This window comes from Aethalodelphis obliquidens, unplaced genomic scaffold (genome assembly GCF_003676395.1).
Source record: "Aethalodelphis obliquidens isolate GAN/ISIS:26980383/991018 unplaced genomic scaffold, ASM367639v1 scaffold10, whole genome shotgun sequence".
Classification (NCBI taxonomy): Eukaryota; Metazoa; Chordata; class Mammalia; order Artiodactyla; family Delphinidae; genus Aethalodelphis; species Aethalodelphis obliquidens.
This window is the reverse complement of record NW_020837954.1, coordinates 33,676,103-33,702,401: the sequence shown is the minus strand read 5'-3', so window position 1 is coordinate 33,702,401 and position 26,299 is coordinate 33,676,103. Positions and strand designations below refer to the sequence as shown.

Below are 26,299 nucleotides of genomic sequence, written 5' to 3'. Positions count from 1 at the left end.
AGACTCTCAACCACTGCGCCACCAGGGAAGCCCTATATTTTTTCTTATATAAAACATATTATTCTGTTATATAGAATTTTGTACCCTTCTAACATATTCACACACCATTAAGTATTCTTCAAAATGATTTTTCATGGGGCTTCCCTGGTGACACAGTGGTTTAGAGTCCGCCTGCCAATGTGGGGGACATGGGTTCTACCCCTGATCTGGGAAGATCCCACATGCCGTGGAGCAACTAAGCCCATGTGTCACAACTACTGAGGCTTCAGTCTAGAGCCCACGAGCCACAACTACTGAGCCCACATGCCACAACTACAGAAGCCCATGCACCTAGAGCCCATGCTCCATGACAAGAGAGGCCACTGCAGTGAGAAGCCCACGCACTGCAATGAAGAGTAGGCCCTGCTCGCCGCAACTAGAGAAAGCCTGCGCACAGCAACCAAGGCCCAATGCCACCAAAACTAAATAAATAAATTTATTTTTAAAAATGATTTTTCATGATTGCATAGTATTCTAATATGTGAATTATTAGTATTGTTTTAAACATTTCATTATGGACAATTATGTGGCTTCTAATTGTTGTCAACACTGCAACAAATGTCCATGGTCATAATACTTTAACCGAGATGCCAATATACTTTCAGAAAAGGTTTTTAGGAATAAGATTACTGGTTTATGGATTTCTGTATTGTTAAGACTCTTGATAAATGTTGCCAAATAGTTTTAAGGAAGTTTGTACCAGTTTTTTCTTCCAGCAATGGAATTTGAGAATGCTTGTTTCCTTAAATACCCACCAACCCACCCACCTTATTTTAATTTATATTATTATCAGTGAAGTTGCACATCTTTTCCATGTGTTTATATTAGACATTTAAAAATTTTGTTTGTTTGTTTGTTGTGTTTCTCGTCTTTGGCCATTTATATATTCAGATCTTTATTTTACATATTTGTAAGAAGTCTTTAAGACTTTAATTTGTTACTTCTATTTGTTGCAAACAAAATTTTCTTTTAAAGTATATACGAACTCAGACCCAGAACAAGAAAGAGATAAAGAGTACTTGAAGAAAATATTTTGCAACATATTTTTTAAAATAAAAATAGTATTACTATAAATTAAAAATAAACTTGATTTCTTTACAGTTTAAAACAAACAATTGTTTGAATTCACCATAGAATTAGTCACTGCTTATATAACGCATAGTTCATATTGTTGGAATAGCGTCTATTATAGTGACTCAGGTTTCAAGAGTTGAGTGTTCAGATCATTAAAATCTAAAAAATTTCTGGAAATCAAATAGTGTTACTGACTTTTTAATCTCCATAAGTAAGCATAGTAAAAATAAATCCTATAATTTACTATGATTATAATTTCTTGAACAAAAGGATATTTGGCAGTAAAAAAGTATTAAGGATATAATCTTAGAACAGTATTTTAAATTAAATTAATTTAGATTTATAAAAATTTACTATATGGCCCATCTTCTCCTATTTTTCATCAAAAAGTGGTTAAAAACTTGTCCCAAATTCCGGCACTTGCATGCAGACTAGCATTTGTGAATCATTCATCATATAAAGATAACTGCCTTCTTTCCTTGAAAATAGGGGTGGGATCTTCACTTTTTTATATTCCCAGAATATAAAACAGACTCCATACACTCCATAAATATTCAAGGAATAATATTTTCAGTTTTGTAGCAGAGTTTTGTGTTTTAACACTTCTTGTGCTTCAGTTTAAATCTTTTGTAAGTTACAGTACAATGTAGCCCAACTTACAAAAATTAAAACCCACAAGACCTCTTTAAAATATTTTAGGGGTAATAGTTCAATCTCTAAATGTAGATTAGCTGTCTCAAGGCATTAGAAACACTTTAACAATAAATTTCTCATTGGAAAAGATAAGACAGAAGTACTATTTCCATAAAAAATTAGGCCCATAATCTATGAAAGTTGCAGATAGCCATACATATTTGTCTTTCCTTGGCCAATTCTGACTATGGTGTAACTATTTTCAGAGAAAAATAAATCTGTTCCTATTCATTTTGCTTGGATACTCTCCTTTTCTGATAGTTCAGGTGAGTGAATGACAGGCATACAGCTTATGCCCTTTCAATTTACCTTATGTGGATATCTTATTTAGATTTTTAAAAACTCTACAAAAACTATATAGTGTATTTCCACCATTTATGAAGCCCAGGTCTTTCATTATATAAACAGTCACAGATTGGGTATTTTGACTCACAAGGCAAGGCCAGGGTGATGAACACATAGTAACAATATGTTTGCTTTCTGCAACCTAGTATAACTAATGCCTAGCATGCAAGATGGGTATGGAAACTCTCCATGTTAGAGACACACTTAAGGAAAATGATAGTAAAAATGAGACGCAAATTAAAAAACTTAGAAGACAATAGGAATAATAGGTGAGTGATTAAATTAGATCATAGCCTTTTATGATGCTGAGATAAATATAATTAATATTAAACACACATACAAAGTAGATTACTGTAGAATATAGAGCCTATGCAGCATAGGTGTTCAATCTCTCTGAATCCCCACATAAAAAGAGAGTTAAAAATAAAACCAAAATTCTATGGACAACATTTATAACAAAGCTACATAACAAGGTAGCCCCATAAGTCTCAAAGAAGTTGGTGGGGATAAACCACCAACAACCACAAGACCTACATGGTGTCCAGGTCTATGTGAGAGGAAGAAGGAAGCATCAGGGCAGCCTCTGAGGGACCTGAGAATAAGAAAGCCCCAAAATAGCCAACCAATATTCAGTGGAAGGTATGAGGGCCAACTGAATACAGCAGTTGAAAGTGGGAGGAGTTTTGCCCTCTTTGATACCAGGTGAGTGCATGGGACCTACAGTAAAAAGGTCTGAAGGGGATGGAGCAGTCTAGCCCCTACGAATCTTCAAACTGCCCCACCCGGGCCCCCTTACAGAACTGAATCTTTCTTGGAGAAGAAACTGCTGGGCTAAATAAAAATTAAACAGGATAAGGACAAAAAAGGCAAATAAAAGAGAAAGTTCAAACTGAAGTGGAAGAAGGGAATAGAGCCAGGAAATTTCAGAAAGTAAGTGCTACAGTTTTTAAACAGTACATATAAACAGCAGAAGAGGCAGATCTGTGAAATTAGAAAAGCTTTCCCAAACCCCACTTTTGTTTTAAAAGTTAAGAACTAATTTCACTGGAAAATGAGCAGCAAAAAAGTATTAAGGTCAAATCCCAGATAAAGCTGTGTGCGTGCGTGTGTGTGTGTGTGTGTGTGTGTGTGTGTGTGTGTGTGTGTGTGTAAGACAGAGAGAGAGAAATATTGCTATATTGCTGCAGGCAATAAAAGTATACCAGAAATATATGCCCAAGAAACATATCATAACCATAAACCTATTATTTCAGAAAAAGCAAAAAGATTTAAGAATGATACAAGATACAAAATAACAACATAAATCTGGATTAGAAAAACTCAGAAATGAGATGAAAGAACCCAGAAAAGAATTCGAAATAAAATAATAAAAGCATTTCAGAAATGAAGATTAAACTAGTCAAAGACAAAAGACGTAAACACAACAAATAATGCCTTAAGATAAATAGAAGGTGAAAAAGATGAAAATTTTAAAAATCAAATCAATTTAAAATCTAAATGGAGAGATAAAAAGGACTCAAGAGAAAGTGACAAATAGTGAAGATAGGTAAAGATTCAACATATGGATAATGGGAGTTCCTAAAGAAGAGAACCAAAGAAAGGAAACAGAAAAATTGCTAAAAACCTCCAGTTCAAAAAAATAAAAGAAAAAATGATTTTAATCTACATTTTGGAAAAGCATAGTGTGAATCCGAAATATTGACCCGGAACAACGAAGCCTGTGACTTACAAGGGAAAAAATTATACATTCTCATCAGACTTTTCTACCGCAACACTTTATGCCAGAAGAAAATGAAATAACATTTAAGATGCCCAAGAAAAGAAATTGTGAGCCAAGGATTTTATATCTAACAAAACTGCCTTTCAAGTATAAAGGACATAGATAAATTATTATCAACATTCAGTAACCGAAGGGATACTGTTTCCATAAGCCCTTCCTGAGGAATCTATAATAGAATATTTTTCAGACAATCAAAATGTTTGATACCACCCTAAGAACTGGTGATAAGAATTAAATACACAATTACCAATGAACTAAAAGGGAGAGTGTACAGAATGTAAGGGCTACATGCTCTAACAAAGTAGATATAGTATGATAATTTTAATTATTTTTTAAAATAGAGAAGAATGAAAAGTACACAAAATTTTTAAAAAATCTTTCCAGTAACATGTTGATGAGAGTATTAGCGCTATCATTCTGAGACTTTTGTGTGTGTAATAGGGGATAAAACAAATGAGTGATTATTAAATATCCTAATTCTATCACCTTGTATCCCTGAGAATCAGGATTATTGGTGTGGGAAAAAAAGATATAAATGTAAGTAACAGAGAAAGGTTAAGTTAAATGATTTGCAGTCTTAAATTCGAATTGGAAGCATCAATATAAATTCATGAGGTTAGTTTTACTTGCACATATACCACACACACACACACACACACACACACACCCCTCCCCCACAACAAATTCTGTCCAATGGAAAGACCTAGAAACAATGACAAACCCAGATTGTGGCCCTTAAATACCACTTCTCTAAAAGAAACCAGGGCTCCTTGAAGAAATAGTTGATCCCATGTCTGCAACAGAAAAATACATAAAATGTGTATGGAACATCTTTCATACCAGGTGGCAAAGAAGCTATCACAGACTACTAGGGTCATGGCAAAAGGAGCTAACCTTATGATGCTTCCACTGGCTAAGGATGAGAAAATTTGAGCTTCAATCATGATAGTAATTGCAGTAAATTGAATATCATCAAATATGTTTAAGTCCTTGCATTCCTAATGATATTAAAACTAAAAAAGTATTGCTTATCTTTGGGAATTCGTAAGGAACTAATTCATTATCTTCAAAGTTGGTAAATAAAAGCAAATAAACATCTATTCTGCATTTTCTATATGAATAGTCCTACTGGGTATCCAAATAATAGATAAGGGGAAACGTCTCTATGTAAAAGTGTTCCAATTAATAAATGAAAAAGAAATTCTAGAATAAGAATGTTGCTATTTTGTAATCTCCAATGAATTAAAAGATACAGGCATTAATAATGGCTCCTAGAATCAGAAAAGTGAGACAACTAGACATTATGTGTCCCTGTAGTCTCGCCAGAGGAATGGAACCAGAGTCTGATCCAATCTCTGGATCCAGTTGCCAATTTGTAGAAAATCTGGAGGGTGGAGGGCATGTAGGGTGTATCATAGGTAAGCAAATTGGCAGGGTCTGGACTGTGGTAAACTCTGGTTTTGAAGGTCCAAGTATTTCTACAGATAAACAGTGGGGAGCAGAAGGGGATAGAAGGGAAACTTAAAAGAGACTTTAAAAATACAGTACATTAAAAAAAAAAAGGGAAAACCAAATTTCTGTGCTAGGGATACACATTTGGGGTGATGGAACTATAGGGGGAAAAGAGCAGGGAGAGGATAACTATTAGCAGTCAGGATAATGATTTCTTGAAGGAATGGGGCATATAGAAGGGGTTTATGCTGTAGGTGGCAAAGTTTTATTTCTTGACTTGGACGCTAGTTAACAAGCATGTTCACCTTATAATAATTTACTAAACCACTTGTTTGTAATATGTAGTTTTCAGTATCCGTGTTTTATTTTACATACAGTATCTCCTCTCTCTGAACATCCGAAGATCCTTACAGTCATTTTTAGAGACATGTTTATACACTGGATTCTTAATGTCTGAGGGGTCTATATCTAGCTAGCTACCTTTACTAGTTCTAAAATTTGAAAATACCACTTGGGCATAAAATTTGTCCAGTTCCCTTACCTGTAAAATAACTGTGGTAATAGTCATCCAATAAGCAGGCTGTGAGGCTATGATGATGAAAGAAATCTTTGTATTAAAGAACAACAAAGCTACATTGCAAATACATGCTGGGCAGCTGGCTAAGCTCACTCACCTTGCATGACTTAAGAGTTTAGTCTTTAAATCTGTGCCTAAGCAAAATTATAATGCTTGTTATAACCTTTGGAACTGCAAGCAAATCATTAGAAGAAAATTAAACAAAAATGCCCAAAATTTATATATATTCCTGGGACCTCTATTAAACTACCTTCTTTCCTCAGTTGCATACCAAACCCAAGGGAATTCTATTAAAAAGGACTTTGGCCTTGCAGTTAAGTCCTTAATCCATTTTGCATGTGGCCGTCCAGTTTCACAACACCATTAAAATTCCTAGAAGAAATATAGGCAGTATGCTCTTTTATGTCGGTCTTAGCAATGTCTTTCTAGATATGTCTCCTAAACAAAAGCAAAAATAAACAAATGGGACTACACCAAACTATAAAGCTTCTGTACAGCAAAGGAAACCATCAACAAAATGAAAGGACAACCTACTGAATTGGAGAAGATATTTGCAAATCATATATCTGATAAGGGGCTGATATCCAAAATATATTAAAAAACTCGTTCACCTCAACAACAAAAAAACCCCAAACAACCCAATTTTAAAAATGGGCACAGGAGCTTTTTCCAAAGAAGACATACAGATGGCCAACAGGTGCATGAAAAGATGTTCATCACTAATTATTAGGGGAACACAAATCAAAACCACGAGATATCACCTCATGCCTATTAGAATGGCTATTATCAAAAAGGCAAGAATTAAAAAGAGGATGTGGAGAAAAGTAAACCCTCATACACTGTTGGTGAGAATGTAAATTGGTGCAGCCACTATGAAAAACAGTATGGAGATTCCTCAAAAATTAAGAATAGAACCACCATATGATACAGCTTTTCTACTTCTATTTATCTGAAGAGTACAAAAAACACTAATTCAAAATATGCACCCCTATGTTCATAGCATCATTATTTACAATTGCCAAGATATGGAAGCAACCCAATTGTCCATCAACAGATGAATGGATAAAGAAGATGTGGTACATATATACAATGGAATATTACTCAGACATAAAAACGATGAAATCTTGCCATTTTCAACAACATGGATGGACTTGGAGGGTATTATGCTAAGTGAAATAAGTCAGACAAAGACAAATACTGTATGATATCACTTGTATGTGGAGTAAAAAAACCAAAATAAATGAACAAACCAAACTAAATAAAAACAAACATATAGATAAAAGGAACACAGTAGTGATTACCAGAGGGGAAGTAGGGTGGAGGGAGGGCAAAATGGGTAAAGGTGGTCAACTGTATGGTGATACATAGAAACTAAACTTTTGGTGGTGAGAGCACTGTAGTATATACAGAAGTTGAAATATAATATTGTACACACTTTTATAAACTTATATAATGTCATAAACCAATGTTACCTCAATTTAAAAAAAAGGACTTTGGCTTAGTAAAAGAAAAAAGGAAGAGGGTTTAATACTAAAATCTAAGGCCAATAAGCAAAGCAGCAACTCTCACCACAGTCGCAGAAGTAGCAGTACAAGGGCCTTGACATGGTTGCAAGGAGATAGAGAATGAGCAAGACCTGAGAATGATGATATATTCTGAAAATGTATGTCAGTGACTTGGGACCTATGGAAACAGGGGATGCTGGGTTGGAGTTCTGGAACCCATATGTAATTATTTTTGTTATATGACATATAACAGGGAAAACAAAAGCCAGATAAGATCCATACGTGTGTGTACATGTGTATTACTGTATTTGTCCGTGATTTATAAGAAGGCAAACACAAATCAAACAAGATCTATGTGTGTGATGAGGGTAGAAAGGACAAGGCAGAGAGAAAGAGAACTAACCATATGGATAATGAACAGATGGGAAGACCTGACAACATTAGCTGTGAAGTGGTAAACTAGAAAGTGAAGAAGAAATAAAGACTCACAATAAGGAGAAAAAAAAAGAGTGAGACCGCATAGCACAGGGAGATCAGCTCGGTGCTTTGTGACCGCCTGGAGGGGTGGGATAGGGAGGGTGGGAGGGAGGGAGACGCAAGCGGGAAGAGATATGGGAATATATGTATATATATAACTGATTCATTTTGTTGTGAAGCTGAAACTAACATACCATTGTAAAGCAATTATACTCCAATAAAGATGTTAAAAAAAAAAAAAAAGAGTGAGAAAAAAAGAGCAGAAGAAATTGGAAATGACACTTTATAAATGCCATTTTAAAAACAGGTCTGGAGTAATTTTACATTTATTTTCAAGTAGTTAGAAATCAGATATGGCCACAGGTGTATATTTGGTTTGTAAACAGAATCTAAATCTAAGGCCTATTTTAGAGAAAGTAACATACTATATATATAGTTTATGTATGTTTTGTTCCTGAATTGGGCTGTTAATATGGTATATATGAGGTCTAAATTACAAAAATAATTTATTCATTAAATTAATAATTTTATTTTACTTAAATAATTTCAAAAAGACAGTTCTTACCAGGTGGTATATATCATCTAAACAAGTAAATTCATTAAAGCTGATATTAAGTTTTCGAAGTCCTGTTAACTTGGAGAGATCTCTCAATTTACTCAAGCTGTTTCCATGTAGATTCAGACTCTGAAGTAAAATAAAATGTAAATAAAAAACGAGACAGATTATATCCTAATTATAGCTATTTAAATAACATTAAGAGAGAGCCAATGAGAAAAAAATATAATTTTGAAAGTATAGTCTGATTTTATAATATGATTTTAAAAGGTATAGTTTCTAATAGCAGCATTGCATCTGGTTCTTGATTAATTTGATCTTCCACTTGCTCTAAGTTTATCAATAATCGGCATGAAATTCTTTTTAGAAAATGGCTAAATATTTTGTTGTGATATTCATTAGGGCAGACTTATTTCTCAGGCTAGTGAACAGTGTAGGCCCTAAAGATTTTGGGTATTGGCTAGGTCGCCTCGCAAGAAAAAGGATGGCAAGGATACATCCTGATTACAGGAAACCATATGAGGGCACTGGACTAAGGAAGAAAGGCTGAGGGTGTTAAAGTGGGAGACACAACATCAAAGAAGGAATTGGGAGAGTGTCTAAGACAGTTTCTACATCAGAATTTGGCCCAGATTTTCCCTGCCCATTTGATCCTGGGCTGTATAAAAATGAATGTTATGGGCTTCCCTGGTGGCGCAGTGGTTGAGAGTCCGCCTGCCGATGCAGCGGACACGGGTTTGTGCCCCGGTCTGGGAAGATCCCACATGCCGTGGAGCAGCTGGGCCTGTGAGCCATGGCCGCTGAGCCGGCGCGTCCGGAGCCTGTGCTCCGCAACGGGAGAAGCCACAACAGTGAGAGGCCCGCGTACCACAAAAAAAAAAAAAAAAAAAAAGAATGTTACTATATTTTTATATTTAGGGGAAACCCTGATGTCTACATAATTTTTCTCTTTAAACTATAACATTGTTAATGGTATCAAATGAAGATTTATGCATAGTCTACAAAATAAATAGTGGCACAAGAAAATGTCAATATAATTGACCACCTTATTCACAACAAATGGGTATCATGATAAAATCAGGTATCTACCTCCCAACCCTCTTCACTTACCACCACCATCTTATACCCTATTATACTGTGGACATAACTAAATTCCTGGCAGGGAGAAACAATTGAATGTCAAATAGTTATCAAAACTTTGCTAAAATTAAGAAGGGCCAATTTATGCAGACTAGTTTACAGGTCACACATGACAGATTCTACAGATAACTTACACTTAACATGTTCACAATTGAATTCATCATCTTCTCTTATCTGCTTGGCAGTACATATTTTCAATCCTGATTAAGAGTTTCACCATCTAACAGATATTGTTGATCATCCATTTCCCCTCTTTTCTATATACATTTGATTCTAGAAATGTTTCTTAAATCAACCGCTCCATACCATCACTACTACAGTGCCTTAGTTCAGACTATTCTTTGTCCTTTGGACTACTACAATAGTTTCTACTGGATTTCTATACCACCAGTCTGACCACAGTTAAATCTAAACACAAGCTATCAAAGGTAGGGTCTTTAAAAACAGAGAGCCTATTCCCTAAACAAAAGAATGTAAACTTATAAATTTGCCTTCTGAAATCCATCCCGATGTGGCTATAACCTCTTACTCTTCCATCCACAGCCTCATGTATCTTCTTTGTATTCCAACCTACACCTATACTTCCACTGTCACACACCCTATGTTCTAGTCACACTGAATTCCTCAGTGTTCCCTGAAGACACCAGGATCTTTCAAAACCATGTGCTTACAGATAAAGTATTTCCTCTGCTTGGAAGACAAAAACAATGAAATCTCTCATATCCTTCAAAAATCCACAAAAAACCCACCTCTTTCTGTGGACCTCTCCCAGCAACTCCAAACTTCCTGTATTTGTTTCCATATCTGTCTCCTCCACTGAAATAATATCCTTGGGGCAGGGAAAATAACTTATTCATTGAACCCCCAATACTTATTTCATTGCCTAAAATACAGCAAATCTCAGTAAATGCTAAATGAGTAAACCAGTACAAAAGCCAGACATAACTGACAACTCTAAGTTTCAGTATTTAATTGTGCTGTAAGAGAATTATAAATATAATATAATTATAAATAATTATAAATAAATAAAATTATGTTACTCTGGGTTTTTTATTTCTACATATTTTATTTATTTTTATAGATGTCCTCATGAAACTCGACCTGGTGGGGATAACTGAAAAGAAAATAAGAGGTATGTACCCTCCCCTCAGTTTCTCTTACAGTAACGGCACAAAGAAGGGAGAACAAAGGGTGTGATATCTAAATATCCTTCTTCTAATATCTAGTATTCTTACTGGAAACCCTAGAAAATTTGCTGGCTTTTAAGCAATATAGGCAAATTTAATATGAAAAAGCCCCTCCATTCTTATGTTATGCGTGTTGACCAAATTAATACAGTCAGGTGGAGGTCACAAGCTGCCCAAGGTGTTCTGAAGTCTTAACTCTCCTCTGTTTCTTATCACAAACCAAAGATAATAAAAAAGACCTACCTTCTGGTGCTGTTTTTTTTAAAACTTTTATTTAATCCCTTTAAATCTATAGGAATACATGTTCTATAAGCTCAGTCCAATCAGAGCACATTCATTTATTAAACCTTTCATTACTGAAGCTTTATTATCAAGAATTCATTACTCAAATATGAAATCTTGACAATATAGTTCAGAAACAATTTTTCCATGCTGTCAGCTGGAAGACTGCTCCTGTAATAAGTATACTGCACACTTATGATAAAGGTGGTGATATTGCCATCATGTTATGAAGTTTTCCTTCCTCTCTAATAATAATCCTCTAAGGTAACGACAGTCTCCTAGACTTGAAGATTTGGTGGATGATGCTAACACAGTTTAACCAACGCAATCCCATAAACTTTCTTAAAAAAGTGTTTCAAATATTTTTAGAAGCAGACTGAAAACTGTTGACCTCACTTATTATTTTAAAAAATATTTTTTACTTTCTGTTTCACACAATCACTTGAGAAAAAACTGTCATCATAAACAATGGATTTAGAAATGTAACGATGGAGCAAAGTAATTGACTTTCAAGATAAAAATCATTTCAGAATTTTTATCTGTACCTTAGCTTTCAGTGCATGCATAGAAAGATAGCGTCATGTAAGAATAATTTGTCTTCTTAAGTATTCTTATCAATTTATCAGTTAATATCAATTTGTTTACTACTTCTGCAGGTTCAAGTAAACAACCCACTTTCTTTGTTAAGAACCACTCAAGACATTCTGTTTTAAAACAAGTAACTAATGAGTATCTCATGTGTGCTAGGTATTGTGCTAGATAATGGCAGAGTTGATGCTAGTCCACTCAGTGTTTATGAGTAAATTAGAAAAAGGCATCCTTACCTCAAGATGCCTTTATTTTCCAGCTTTTAGAAAATTGTTACAATAGGCTGATTTTGTTAGTAAAAGAAATTTTACCAACAGTCATCAAAAAATTGTTGTAGTAAATATACTACTCTTATTTGAAAGTTGCCCCTTAGGTGTGGCCCTTTTGTTCAATGTACACTGTACAATCTTATATTTTTGCCCTCATGCTGGGAATATAAATGACTAAGAACAGCCTAATCTCTGCCCTTGTGGAATTTATAGTTTAGGAAGGCATATGACAAAGGAATCTTACTTAGATTCTTAACTAGACCTAGAGGTAAGAGGATTTAATGCTAAAGTATAGATCAAAAATATGTGTGGGAGTTAACTAGGACAAACGGGGTCAGCGGAGAACATTCCATGCAGGAGTACAGTGCAGGAGTACAGTACAAGTGCAGAGGCTCTGTGTGGCTGCAAACAGGGTACATTAAAAAACAAGAAGGAGGCTGAGCACAGGTTGCTAAAGGGAGGGTAGTATGAGAAGAGTGTGGATAGACAGGCCAGGAACCAGGTCATGCAAAACCTTATAGGCCATATTAAGGACTCTGGTTTTATTTTTAAAACAATGGAAGATCATTTGAGCATTTCAAATAGGAGTAGTGAGGGGTGACAAATCAGACTTGCTATTTGAAAAGACTCCTCTCTCTTCAACATGGAGAATGGGTTGTGGCCTTAAAGCGGAAGCAGGACAAGGCCTCTTTTGCATAGCTCTAGTAGGCATGTACCTCCCCAGCCCCCAACACACAGACACACACACCTTGTATTGAGTTATAGTCAAGTTATATACTGAATGGCATCCAAAGAGCACATTAACAGAATACAATGTGCATGGTGCCTCCTGGAGTTGTGTAGTAGCCCTATGGAAGTAGTCTAGGTCGGAGATAAAGGGAGTTTGGACAGAATGGTAGCAGATTTGAAATGGACAGATTGAGAGTCAAGATATAGAGGGAGGCTTAATATCTCAATAGAATTTCCTCAGTGTAAAGTAAGTTGCTTCAATAAGTTACTCAAATTCTGTTGATTAATTTTGTAAAGATAAAACTCCTGTATTCTATGTTGATTGGTCCTGGAAACTGTTTTGAAACTTACTATCTTAATCAGTTAAAGAGAGTTTATTTGTTATTCAGGAATGAAATTCCTTGCAAATTACAAGGCTGCCTCTAGACCTCCACTGTCCTCTATGATAGCCCCTAGCCACGTGGGGCTATTGAGCACTTGAACTGTGAACTGAGATGTACTGTGAGTGTAAAATATGCTCCAGGTTTCAGAGACTTAGCATGAAACTATCTGTTAATGAATCTTCATATTGCCTGTATGTTGAAATGATAATATTCGGGATATATTGAGTTAACTATAATATATTATTAAAATTAATCTTACCTTTTAATTTTAAAAATCTTTAAAAATGTGGCTAATAGAAAATTCAAAATTACATATGTGGTTCATATTATATTACTACTGGACAACACTGATCAGTAGAAGAAAAGGGCTGGGCACTTTTAAGCATGCCTGGCATGGACAGCATGCTGCCTGGCATCATCAGATAGGTGGTTTAATATCTTTAGATTTCATGCGATAGATTCTGACCAAATTCAAGGTTCATGTCCCCAAATTTTAATACTCACCACAATATGACTGTAAATGCTAGTCTTGGCAAGGGAAAGTATTGTTTTATCATCCAAGCGAGTAAGTTTTGGTCTGGGCTTGATCCTGGGATCCATTTTTATAACTTCATCATCAAATTTCAAATCCTGGGACAATACTGATCCTTCTGAATTTTTTTTGCTCTCTTCTAGGATAACATTGTTGAATGCAGAAAATAAAGAGTGAGCCTTGACCTAAAAAATTTATTAAAAATGTTGAAAATTTGGTTGCTGTATTTATCATTTTGAAAAAGAAATAGGCTATGTAGGAAAGATGAATTAACTTTTGTTCCTGTTATATAGTAATATCTATGATGAGTATCACATTAGGAAATCTATGAGAGTAGATTAAAACTGTGGGCTAAGAATGGGTGTGTCCTCCTGCTGAAAATTCCCTAAAACTAGCAAAAGACAAGTTAAAAATATTTTATAACAGTGGAGAGGGTACCAACGAAAGACTAAAAATTGTGAGATATAAATCAGAAGGGACTGAACTGACAGACAAATAGGAGCAGAAATGTAACCTGCAGCCAAAATATGCGCAGGAGATAACCACTTCAAAGAGCAGATCCCAAGAAACTTGACGTTCAGAGTGAACAAGTAAAATAGCAGGAGGATGCTCTAGGTAATTATCAGGCAACTAAGTAATTATCATAAGAACTGTGGATGAATGGGCAAAAACAACATGAACAAACAGAAATGGGTCTAGGAAAAACCAAAATGGTCCGTAAGAGAATTTTTTTTTTACTTTTTCATTTTATATTTATTTATTTATTTTGGCTGCACCGGGTCCTAGTTGCAGCATGCGGGATCTTCATTGCGGCATGCGGGATTTTTAGTTGCGGCACACAAACTCTCAGTTGCAGCAGGCATGGGGGATCTAGTTCCCCAACCAGGGATCGAACCTGGACCTCCTGTGTTGGGAGCATGGAGTCTTACTCACTGGACCACCAGGGAAGTCCCCATAAGAGAATTTTTTAAAATCTGGGAGAACAAAGCATCTATAAAAGAATAGGCTGCTACAGAAAAGAATAGGGTAAATGCTTTGAAGTCAAAGTAAAAACAATTAGTGAAATAGAAAATATTCAATAAACGTTCTGAGAAAGCAAATGGATATGACAGCAAATCAAATTAGCAAGTGGAAGCTAATATTGAGGACATCTTCCAGAGCACAGAATTTAAAAACAGAAATGTAAATACAAGAGAAAAAAAATTAAAATACATGCAGGATCAGTTCAGAATGTCCAATGTTTAACAAACAGAGGTTCCAGAGGGCTTAACAGAGAATGGAAGAGAAGAAATGATCAAGGAATTAAGAGAAAGAAACTTCCCAGAGGTGATGAAAGAACTGAATATTCCGATTAAAAGAGTTCATGAAGTGGCAAAGCAGAAGGATGATGGAGGTCTTTGCCGACATCACTGAAGTCAGTCACAACAGCCAGGGACTTGGCCTCACTACTTCTTGTTATTTCAGTTATTCTGTTTTCTGTTTGTTTGGATTTCTGTGTCTTTTGCTGAAAGCATATTTGACTGATACAATCCGCTTCATAACAATATAAAATATAAATGCCCAGAACTATACTTAACAAGAAATGTTTAAGACGTATATAAAGGAAAATGTTGGAGAGGACTTGAGTAAATGGAATAACTTATCATGTTCCTGGATGAGGGGCCCAACACTACAAAGTAGCCAGTTTGCCCCAAATTAAATTTAAATTCAATACAATCACAATCAAATCCTAATAGGACTTTTAAATAGAACTTAACAAACTGTTTCTCAATTTTATTTGGAAAGGAAAATGTTCAAGAATAGCCAAGAATTAAAAAAATATACATAAGTGGGGACAGGGGAAGAGAATTTGCCCTATCACATATCAAAACATATCATCAGGTTGTAATAACCAAAATAATGTGGTAGGTGTCCAAGATTAGACAGAGAGATCAATGGAACAGAAATAGAAGGATCTATAAATAGACCACTTATATATGAAAATAATTTTAATGATAGCTAATATTTCAAAATAGATTTAAAAAGATGATGCTTGGTCCATTTTTAAGGATAAAATTATTTGACCTCCCCAACCTCACACAGAATAAAACAATTTCTAGATAGAATTAAAAAGCTAAAAGTTTTAGGTACTTCCCTGGTGGTCCAGTGGTAAAGAATCTGCCTTCCAGTGCAGGGGAAGTGGGTTTGATCCCTGGTCGGGGAACTAAGATCCCACATGCCGTGGGGCCAGCTAAGCCCGTGCACCACAACTACTGAGCCTGGGCACCTCAACTAGAGAGCCACCTGCCACAACTACAGAGCCCATGCTCCCTGGAGCCCGCGCACCACAACTAGAGAAGAGAAAACCCGCACGCCACAACTAGAGAAGAGAAAACCTGCACACCACAACTAGAGAAGAGAAAACCCACACGCCACAACTAGTGAGAAGCCCGCACACCGCAACAAAAGAAGAGCCTGTGTGCCGCAACAAAAGATCCCACGTGCCTCAACGAAGATTCCGTGTACTGCAACTAAGACCCAACACAGCCAAAAAAAAAAAGGCTAAAATTTTTAGAACAACCTATATTAGTATTGGAAGAAAATAAAGGAGAATATTTATATAAGCCTTATGAAGTGAGACATAAAATTCAGAATCCATAATGTAAAAGATGGAGAGATCTGATCTCTTAAAAATTAACTTGTAAATTACAAATGAAAATGACAAATACTTTTTTTGCTACAAATAAAATGAAAATACAAGTGACAGAAAACACTTGCATATATATAAAAGATAAAGGATTAACATCTAGAATGCATATAAAGATTTTTCCAATCAATATGAAAAAGATAGAGTCCAATAGAAAATGATCAAAGGATATAACAGGTGATTCATAAAACTGTAAATAATCTATAAGCACATGAAAGGATAAAATATCTTTTCTTTGGCCATAAGATATAAACAAAAAGATTGATAACACCTGTGTTGGTAAAGATGTAAAGAAACAAGCACTGTCACACACTGTTGGAAATTTATAAAATGGTTCAACTTCTGTAAAGAGTACTGGCAAAATCTATCAAAATTAAAACACATATATCCATATATCCTTTGACTAGCCAATTCTTCTACAAATATGTGCTGCAGAAAAACTTCCATATTTGTATGGAAGATGCATCTGCAATGATACTCACTGAAATATTGTTTTAAGTAGTAATAAAATTGGAGACAACCTATGTTTCATCAACAGGGGAACAGTCAAATAAATCAGAGTATTACTGAATAGTATGAAGTCACCAAAAGACTGAAGTATAGACCTATGTGTACTGAAGTGAAATTTGTCCAAAACATATTGTTAAAGGCAAAAAATTTACAGAATACTTAGAACTTGACTCTACTACGTAAAATGGTATATGTTGTCATATGTGTAAATGCACAGAAAAAAAGGTTGAAAGCAAACCCACAAAGCTATTAACAGTGGATGCCTTCAGGAAAGGGAGTGGTGGTGGGATTGAGGTGAAAGCAGATTTTCATGTTTATTCTATATTCTTCAATACAGTTTGAATCTTTTCCAGTGAGACTACAGTTATATATTACTCATGTAATATATTTGCATGATAAAATATTTAGGTGTCATAATGACTTGTTTTGAAAATTAAGTCCTTTAAAGAATAATCATATTATATTTATACATAGGCATACCTTGTTTTATTGTGTTTTGGTTTATTGCCATTTTTTACAAATTGAAGACATCAAGCAAGTCTATCGGTGCTATTTTTCCAACAGCCTTTGCTCACTTCATGTCTCTGTGTTACATTTGGTAATTCTCATAATATTTCAAACTTTTTCATTATTATTATATATGTTATGGTGATCTGTGATCTGTGATGTTACTCTTGTAAGTGTTTTGGAGTGCCACAAACCATGCTCATATAAGATGGTGAACTTAATAAATGTTGTGTGTGTTCTGACTACTCCACTGACCAGCCATTTCCCTGTCTCTCTCCCTCTCTTTGGGTTTCTCTATTACCTGAGACAAGACAGTCTTAAAATAAGGCCAGTTAGGGGCTTTCTACGTGGCGCAGTGGTTTGAGAGTCCGCCTGCCGATGCAGACGACACGGGTTCGTGCTCCGTTCCGCGAAGATCCCACATGCCGTGGAGCGGATGGGCCCATGAGCCATGGCCGCTGAGCCTGTGCGTCCGGAGCCTGAGCTCCGCAACGGGAGAGGCCACAGCAGTGCGGAGGCCTGCGTACCGCAAAAATAAATAAATGAATAAATAAGGCCAGTTAGTAAGCTTACAATGGCCTCTAAGTGTTCGCGTGAAAGGACGAGTCACATACCTCTCATTTTAAATCAAAAGCTAGAAATGACTAAGTCTAGTGAGGAGGCATGCTGAACGCTGAGATAGGCTGAGAGCTAGGCCGCCTGCTCCAAATAGTTAGCCAAGCTGTGGATGCAAAGGAAAAGTTCTTGAAGAAAATTAAAAGTACTATTCCAGTGAACACATGAATGATAAGAAAGTGAAACAGGCTTATTACTGATATGGCAAAATATTTAGTGCTCTGGACAGAAGATCAAACCAGCCACAACATTCCCTTAAGCCAAAGCCTAATCCAGAGCAAGGCCCTAACTCTCTTCAATTCTATGAAGGCTGAGAGAGGTGAGGAAACTGCAGAAGAAAAGTTTGAAACTAGCAGAGGTTGGTTCAATGAGGTTCAAGGAAAGAAGCCGTCTCCATAACATAGAATGCTGGGGACGTGGGTTCGATCCCTGGTCGGGGAACGGAGATCCCACATGCCTGGGGCAACTAAGCCCACGTACCACAGCTACAGAGCCCTCGTGCCCGGAGCCCATGTGCCACACAGAGAGAAGCCTGTGTGCCACAACGAAAGATCCTGCATGCCTCAACGATGATTCCGCGTGCTGCAACTAAGACCCGCCTCAGCCAAAAAAATAAAGAAAATTTTTAAAAAATGAATTCATACCACTGTAATATACTCAAATTCTACGATGTATTCAGGCAAAACAAGGTCATGATCAAAGACAAACCACTTGTACTGCCGAATGCTGCAATCACAGTTTCTTTGTCCCATGATAGAATCTAGGGTAAAATAAAAAACAAAAACAAGCAAAACAAACACTCTTCAAAATGATATTTAATATTTTTCACCCTTACATAGATTAATAAACAACAAACTCAGTAAGTTCCAAATATTATGTCATTGAGGTTTTTTTCTCTTATATCGTCCCACCACTGTAGACAATTTCTTAATTCTATAAATACTAGTCACCCTTTCACTACACAGACTAGTAGGGTTTAGTTATATTCATCTCCTTTCCCTTTTCATACTTTTTCACTTTTCTATTCAATGTTTAGCCATATAGTTTTTGACAAATATATTACTTTTTTGTTGTTAAAAGTTGAGTAGGTTCTATTTTTTGAAATACATATAATATATTATACATATATATATATATCTGTGTATATAAAACATAAAACAAACTTTTATAAAATAAAATATCTACATGCACACATATATAAATGTCACTGAAATAGGAAATAGAAATATAGAAGTTCATTAGTAGCTAGGAACAGGTTTTTATAAAAAAGTTAATAAGTTTTGTTAGGTAGAGGTTAAACTGTAAGCATCTGTATTAAATGAAAACATTTTGTATTCAGAAAGATGAAAAAAGATTTATCTTCATCGCAGACATACTTAGTAAATATTTTCGAGGAATGAATACTGAATTAATCATTGGGTAGTTGGCTTGACTGATGGAGTCCTGATCATGAGCCTGAACACTCTGGCCAAGGAAAACCTTTGTAATCAGGAGGATGCCTAGTGTGAAAAAACAAAATGTTTTAACACTAATTCATTTGAATAATTTTCCCATATCATCTTCCTTATTGGCCCCAGACTTGACTGTATATTTTGTAAAGGTAGAGATCCTGGCTACCTTGTCTGCCACCGTAAAGCACACAGCACACTGCTTGATCCAAAATAGAAGCTCAATAAATATTTGTTGCATAAATAAAATGTTTATAAAAGAGAATTCCTGTGATTATATCAAGCAAAGCTTTACAGAGAAGGAAGAAGGAAAGAAGACAGTATTTATCAATATTTTTATGAATTAATTTAAGAAACTTGTTGTTCTTGTTAACTGGGTAAAAATTCATCTCTGTATCATCAGCACATAGCTTAGATCATAAGAGGCACTCATACAGGCACTCATGTCTACTGAATGGATGCACATTTCTCTTCCCTTTAGATATTAAGGAACCTTGAAATTCACTAAATCCTAAGGATCTCTAGGAGTCACTGAATCCTATGAAACAACTTCTAATTACTATGCATAAAGTATTCAGATGACTTTTTAAAACTATGTACAAGTTATGAAATGTAAATTGGGAGAACCTAATTGTTTTAGAAAGAATATTCCAGAAGGATCAAGAAAAACATCATGGATATTTCTTTTTATTTTAAAGATTTTTTTTGATGTGGACTATTGTTAAAGTCTTTATTGAATTTGTTACAATATTGCTTCTGTTTTATGCTTTGGTTTGTTGGCCACAAGGCATGTGGGATCTCAGCTCCCCGGCCAGGGATGGAACCAGCACCCTCTGCAATGGAAGGTGAAGTATTAACAACTGGACTGCCAGGGAAGTCCCTATAATGGATATTTCTTAAATGAGAATGGAGAAGGATGAGAAAAAAAGCAAGTGGTTTTTTCAAATAGGAGTTCTTTCTAGATTCAGTAATCTGCTTAATTTTCTGATTATTATTAACTGAATGAAAGACTGAAAAACACACATAATTTAGTTCAGCATGCATCATCTTAACAGAGCTAGAGTCTGGAACCTAGAATATTACTTTTATAGAATTCAGTTAACCAAATTTCTGACTACCCAGTCCTTAGAAGGTTGAATAGTTGAGACCAAAGAATAGATGTCCCTTACTCCCTGACCTGATCAATTCTGTTTATTTTACATTCTTTGGTACTATGCATTAATACTTCATCTTTGTAGCTCTTATTATAATTGTAATTTTACATTTATTTGGATATTATTATTTGTAAGCACCATAACGGAGAAACTGTCTAGTCTGTATTGACTAAATCCCTATCACCAACCAAGTGCCTAATACCCAGTAAGCATTCAATAAATACTGGTGGAACTGAAGAATGAAAAGTGGAAGAGGGTGGGGCAAGAGAGGACATGATGAGCTGGTCTTTGTCTCCAGTCTGTGGGTACCTGGGAACCTCTCCCAGAAGTGTCCTACAAACTGACTCATGTACTTTTATTTACATATATTCAAGATGCAAATAAAGTACTAATAACTGTGACTAAATTAAAATACCAAACATTTATCTTCTATAAGGCAACTTTAAAGCAATCCACACACTTCACAATTTGTCTTTAGCCAACTTTAGATATATAACCAGATTTTCTTATCATCTTATATTTTGATAATTAAGGACAAATAAGGCCTGTTTTCCTGAGTGCTTTATATAATGATTATCATATAAATAGGCCAAGTTCTCTTTTCTCTTTCCTATGAATTTGGGGTTTGTATGGTGATTGTGTGTGTGTGTTTGTGTATAACATGTACATAAATATGTTAAGTTTATTTTTAGGACACAACTTAATGAACAAAAGCAGATTATGAAAAGTGTTTATTTCATATAAGATGGATTAAATATGATTAACGAATGAGTCTCATCCTATTGATGTTGCTGATAATAATCACTCAGTAAATATTTGTTGACAACCTGACTAAAGTAATAATAATCAGAAAGTCATGTATCACTACACTGGTAAACACTAAATAAAATGGGTTTCAGAAAACCTCCCAGGTTGATAAAACCAAGTATCAAAAATATTATGCAAATAATTAATGAATTTGAATACTTAGAACTTAAAAGTTCAGAAACACTGCATACTTGTATTACCATGTCTGAAGAGCTCATGCTCAAGAGAGTTTTTCTTCTCATTCTTGTACTTTTGCTGTAGAAATTCAATTCTGGGACACTCACATATACTTAGGCTGTTAGCAAGAATAACAGCTTCTTTTCTGAGAGGCAGCTGTAAAGAAAAAACAAAGTATGAGTATTTTTACAAGATTGACAATACTTCAACTTTAGTAAGATGGTTTATCATTTTATGTTTATGTGTCTGTACAAGGAAACTGCAGGTCAGACTCACTGAAAAGAAGTAGATAACCTTCAGGTGCAACTTCATTCTATAAAACCATTTATATATTTTAAATTTATATGCAAATAGATTTATGAAAAGTAATACAGAACAACATTTGTTCCTGTAAAACCAGCCAGAGTCAAAACTGACCACTCTGTGTGGTGCAGGAGCTATAGTTTTGCACGTTTTCAAGGATACTCCACTAGCAACTGTGCAAATTCCAAAAAGAAAATTCTGTGGGAAATTACACTGAAGATTCTTATTTAAATAAATAAAAGTCTAATAATTGGTCTAATAATCTACATTATTTTCCAAATACATCTCATTGTGCTAATGCATGGAAATTTTAGTTTGCATTGTGATTAGAGTTACTTCTTTAAAAGTGTTTTATCAGAAATATTCATATTACTTGCTGTGAAAGCAGCTCTAAAACAAACAAAAATCTCTATTTTTAACAGTTAAAAAAAAAAAAACCTAAGAGAGTTTATATGATCTATCCAAGGACTGAAGCAGAAATTGGCAAAGTCATGCCTTGGACTCAGGTCTACTCCTCCTTGTCACTTCTTGGAGTTTTGAAATTATTACTAGCTTAATATTAGTAGCCAAATTATCTAAAATATATCTTTTATATAAATGCTGAATTGCCTATTTTCTTATTGAAACCTGTTATTCAAAGAGATTTAGAAAAATAAATACTAAAATGTGGCTCATCTGATCACAAATTCCACATTCTAGTAATTATAATCTCAGATTTCCCATGAACATCACTAAATATCCATTAGATAGAGGCTATGTGCATGGCTCTCTGCCTGGACCAGACACTGCCACACTAAGCCAAATCCTCCTTCTCAGCTGCTTACACAGCATATCTTTTTAATCAGATCCCGTCTCTTAAATGATGCAGAACATAAATATCAATCTTTACTCATTGTGTGCACAACATAACATAGAAATTTAGCTTATCTGAGCTTTGTGCTACCCAGTGATTTTTCTAGCCAATTATCTTGCCCCATTTCTAAGATCTTAACAATGAGAGTAATTGATGGTGTGTGGAGAAAGAAGGGCAGAATAGTAAACGTTAACCTTCTGGTATTTTCTTGTTTAGAGGCAAGACGGGGAAAGAAAAGGAAACAAAGATGGGACAATCAGAAAAATGTGAGGATAACAATAGTGTATGGATGCTAAAGGAGAGTTTCAAAATGGAAAGAGCAATCAAAAGTATCAAATGTTTTAGCAATAACCTGCCTCCTTAGCACAGAAGGCTGCGTGTCAGTCTCATAATCAAATGTTTCAGCAATAATGGTGAATTTAATAAAAAATTTTCTATGTGCCAGAAACTGGTCTAAGAACGTTTTTGGTAAATTTTAATAATATATTTTAAATCTAATATTTCACAAATATTATCATTTTAATATGTAATCAATATAAGAAATTATAGTCTTTTTTTCTGTACTAAGTCTTCAAAAACTGGTATTATATGTCTTAAACTTTTAGCACACCTTAATTCTGACCAGTCACATTTCAAATGCTCAGTAGTCACATGTGGGTGGTGCCTACTATATTGGACAGAGCAGTGTAGAGCACTGCTGGAAGGATTAGAGATATTGTATCTCCTTTAGGAGATGCAGGGGATAAAGTGCTAGCACAGTGTCTGGCAGGCAGAAAACACACAGAAATAGCCCCATCCTTCCTCTACCCTTTGTGCCCATGATGGTTCAGAGTTCTCTGATATGACCCTGAGCACTTCACTCACCTTCCTCAATTCTTCACCTCCTTCCTACTTCTCTTCCAGAAAGTACAGTGAGGGCACTCTCACTATACCACCCTGCTGAAGCTACCATCATCTCTGGCCTGAGCTGCTGTAGGACCTCCCCCGTGTAGTGGCCCTGTCATTGCTTCTACTCCCCCCAATTTATTCTCCACCAAGAGGTTGGAAAGCTTTATTGTGATTTTTTTTTTATTGTGGTAAAAAAAACACATAAGGTTAAAAGCTACCATTTTAACCATTTTAAAGTGTACAATTCATTGGCATTAAGTACATTCACGATGTTGTACAACCATCACCACTATCCATTTCCAGAACGTCATCCCAAATTGAACCTGTATACTCATTAAACAATAACTCTCTGTCCCTCTATCCTCCCCATCCCCTGGTAACCTCTATTCTACTTTCTGTGTCTACCAATTTGCCTATTCTAGATATCTTATGTAAGTGGAATCGTACAGTATTTGTCCCTTTGTGTCTGGCTTCTTTTATTTAACATAATGTTTTCAAGGTTCATCCATGTTGTAGCATGTATCAGAATTTGATTTCTTCTTATGACTGAATAATATTCTCTTGTATGTATATACCACATTTTATTTATCCATTCATCAGTTAATGGACATTTGGGTTGCTCCTACTTTTTGGCTATTGTGAATAATGATGCTATGAACAAGTATCCAAGAACCTTTTTGCACATATCTCACTAAATCCTAACCATTCTGTTAAGAAGATACTATTATTATCTTCACTTTACAGAATGGATGAAACAGGCACAGAGAGGTGAAGTCACCCAGCTGGTGAGTAGGAAAGCCAGGATTCAAATACAGCAATACTTTGATTTTATGCGTGCCATGATGAGAAAAGGATTAGGAAACACTGCTCTATACCAGTGTGCTACAGCTGCCTCGTCAAATGGGTGGAGGACCGAGAAAGGTTGATTGGATATTTTGGAGCTCAGGAGTGACCAAGGATAAAGCAATATCAGTATCAAGGTGGGGAAAATGAAGTAGAGAATAAAGAAATGGTGGCAGTAAAAGTAAAGAGAAAAATAGGATGATAGAAAGCACAGCAGTGTTAACTGAATGAATTTTTTCAAGATGGAGAAGACCTCGATGAGTTTAAAACAGATTAAAGAAGTGGATTTCAAAATCATCCACAAAAGGATCACAATATAAAATATAAGATGCCTAGAAAGATTAAATAGATAATAATGAAGATAAAGTAATTCATGATTCAACCAACTGTAGATTGAAAATATTTTTAAAAAAGAATTCTGGAAAGTTCCAAAAAGCAAAACTTGAATTTGCCCTGCTTCCACAACTATTTACATAGAATTTACATTGTACTTACAACTATTTACACAGCATTTACATTGTATTAGGTATTACAAGTAATCTAGAGATGATTTAAAGTATACAAAAGGATGTGCATAGGTTACATGCCAATAGTATGCCATTTCATATAAGGGACTTGAGCATCCTTGGATTTCGGTATTTGTGGGAGGTCCTGGAACCAATCCCCCTGGGATACTGAGAAATTGTACTTTCCATGATAGCACTAAGCTTTTTTGTGAAACAGTGTAAGTTTGCTCTAACATGAATGAAAGCATTGAGAATCAAACCACGCTTAATCAGTGGCAAAGTTTTATTCATTAGGAAGAAAGCATTATTCTGAATGACATTTTATGTTACCTTGCTCGTTTCACTGTCTTTGAATCCTTTTTCAAGTATTTGTAGCAGATGCTTTTTCTTCACTGTAACTTCAGGATCAAAAACATAAAAAAGGCATTCCAGCATCTGTCGATAGCTCCTTAAGAATAATTAAGACAAAAAAAGTTTTAGAATTGATTTCAGAAAAGCCTAGCTGTAGATAAGTGACCGTATGCCTTGCCCAGGATATTTCCCATTTACGCTGGATGTTCCAGTGTCATTATTAAACTTGCACTCCTCCTCAGTCTCAAAAAGAGCTCCAATGTGGATAAACTATGAGGTCATCCTAGTCAAGGAAGATGCATGAAAAGGAACTATCTACTGACAAGGATATTTTCAACATTGTAAACTTTTAAAACAGACTTTCTTTTACAAAATAAAATCAGACTGTTGTAAAAATGTTCCTTATGGAAGTTAACTTCTTACTCCGAATCATGCATATCTTCATTGTCCAAAAACTTTTGGAATTTCTCTTCAAATTTTAGTCTTAGAATACGGTTGTTAACCTTGATGACACGTTTTACTTTCACTCCTGTAATACCATACGTTCTGAAGTCCCATGTACAAAATCGTGATAGAATTAATTCATAGCAGGAATTAAACCTATATGGGAATACAAAATATATGCAAAGAAAAGAGATTTTCCTTAAAATGTTGAGAACACAAAGTTACATATGAAAAAAGTAATAGCTAATATATTTTTTTTTTTTTTGCCAAAGATAAATGGTCATATAGTATAGCTCTGATTTGGTTCTTATTCAATCAGTAAAAGAGGCGCTAAACTTTGAAACATAAAATAATAGTTCTTTCATTAATTATTATATATTTGTTCTGACTAAAAGATATGGAGCAATCTTCCTTTATTGAAACACTTCATTTTTTGGCTTCAGTAAAACTACATGCTTCTGGCTTTCATCTTACTGGCTGCTCTTTCATGTTTTTCTTTGCTGCTTCTCTTTCCTCTGACAGACTTCTAAATGTTGGATTGCCCCAGCAATCAGTCTTTGGCTCTCCTCTTGTTTCCATAAACTCTATCCCTAGGTGAT

At 35.1% G+C, this 26,299-nt stretch overlaps 1 protein-coding gene and 1 long non-coding RNA gene across 3 annotated transcripts in view; one reads left to right on the top strand and one right to left on the bottom strand.

Annotated features, from left to right (window-relative positions):
* Positions 1 to 26,299, top strand: part of LOC113622822 (uncharacterized) — a 140,476-nt gene that overhangs the window by 77,443 nt on the left and 36,734 nt on the right. For both annotated transcript variants that reach the window (XR_003433671.1, XR_003433672.1), the window contains exon 2: positions 10,720 to 10,770. This is a non-coding gene — a long non-coding RNA (uncharacterized LOC113622822). The remainder of the gene's footprint in view (positions 1 to 10,719; positions 10,771 to 26,299) is intronic.
* The window catches only part of LRRC9 (leucine rich repeat containing 9), a 101,364-nt gene that overhangs the window by 46,344 nt on the left and 28,721 nt on the right, over positions 1 to 26,299 (bottom strand). The window contains exons 10-16 of the mRNA XM_027111400.1: positions 25,680 to 25,856; positions 25,236 to 25,353; positions 21,536 to 21,668; positions 19,303 to 19,425; positions 18,571 to 18,686; positions 13,581 to 13,793; positions 8,508 to 8,627 (exon numbers count right to left, since the gene is read on the bottom strand). Of these exons, the coding sequence (XP_026967201.1) occupies positions 8,508 to 8,627; positions 13,581 to 13,793; positions 18,571 to 18,686; positions 19,303 to 19,425; positions 21,536 to 21,668; positions 25,236 to 25,353; positions 25,680 to 25,856 (1,000 nt within the window). The remainder of the gene's footprint in view (positions 1 to 8,507; positions 8,628 to 13,580; positions 13,794 to 18,570; positions 18,687 to 19,302; positions 19,426 to 21,535; positions 21,669 to 25,235; positions 25,354 to 25,679; positions 25,857 to 26,299) is intronic.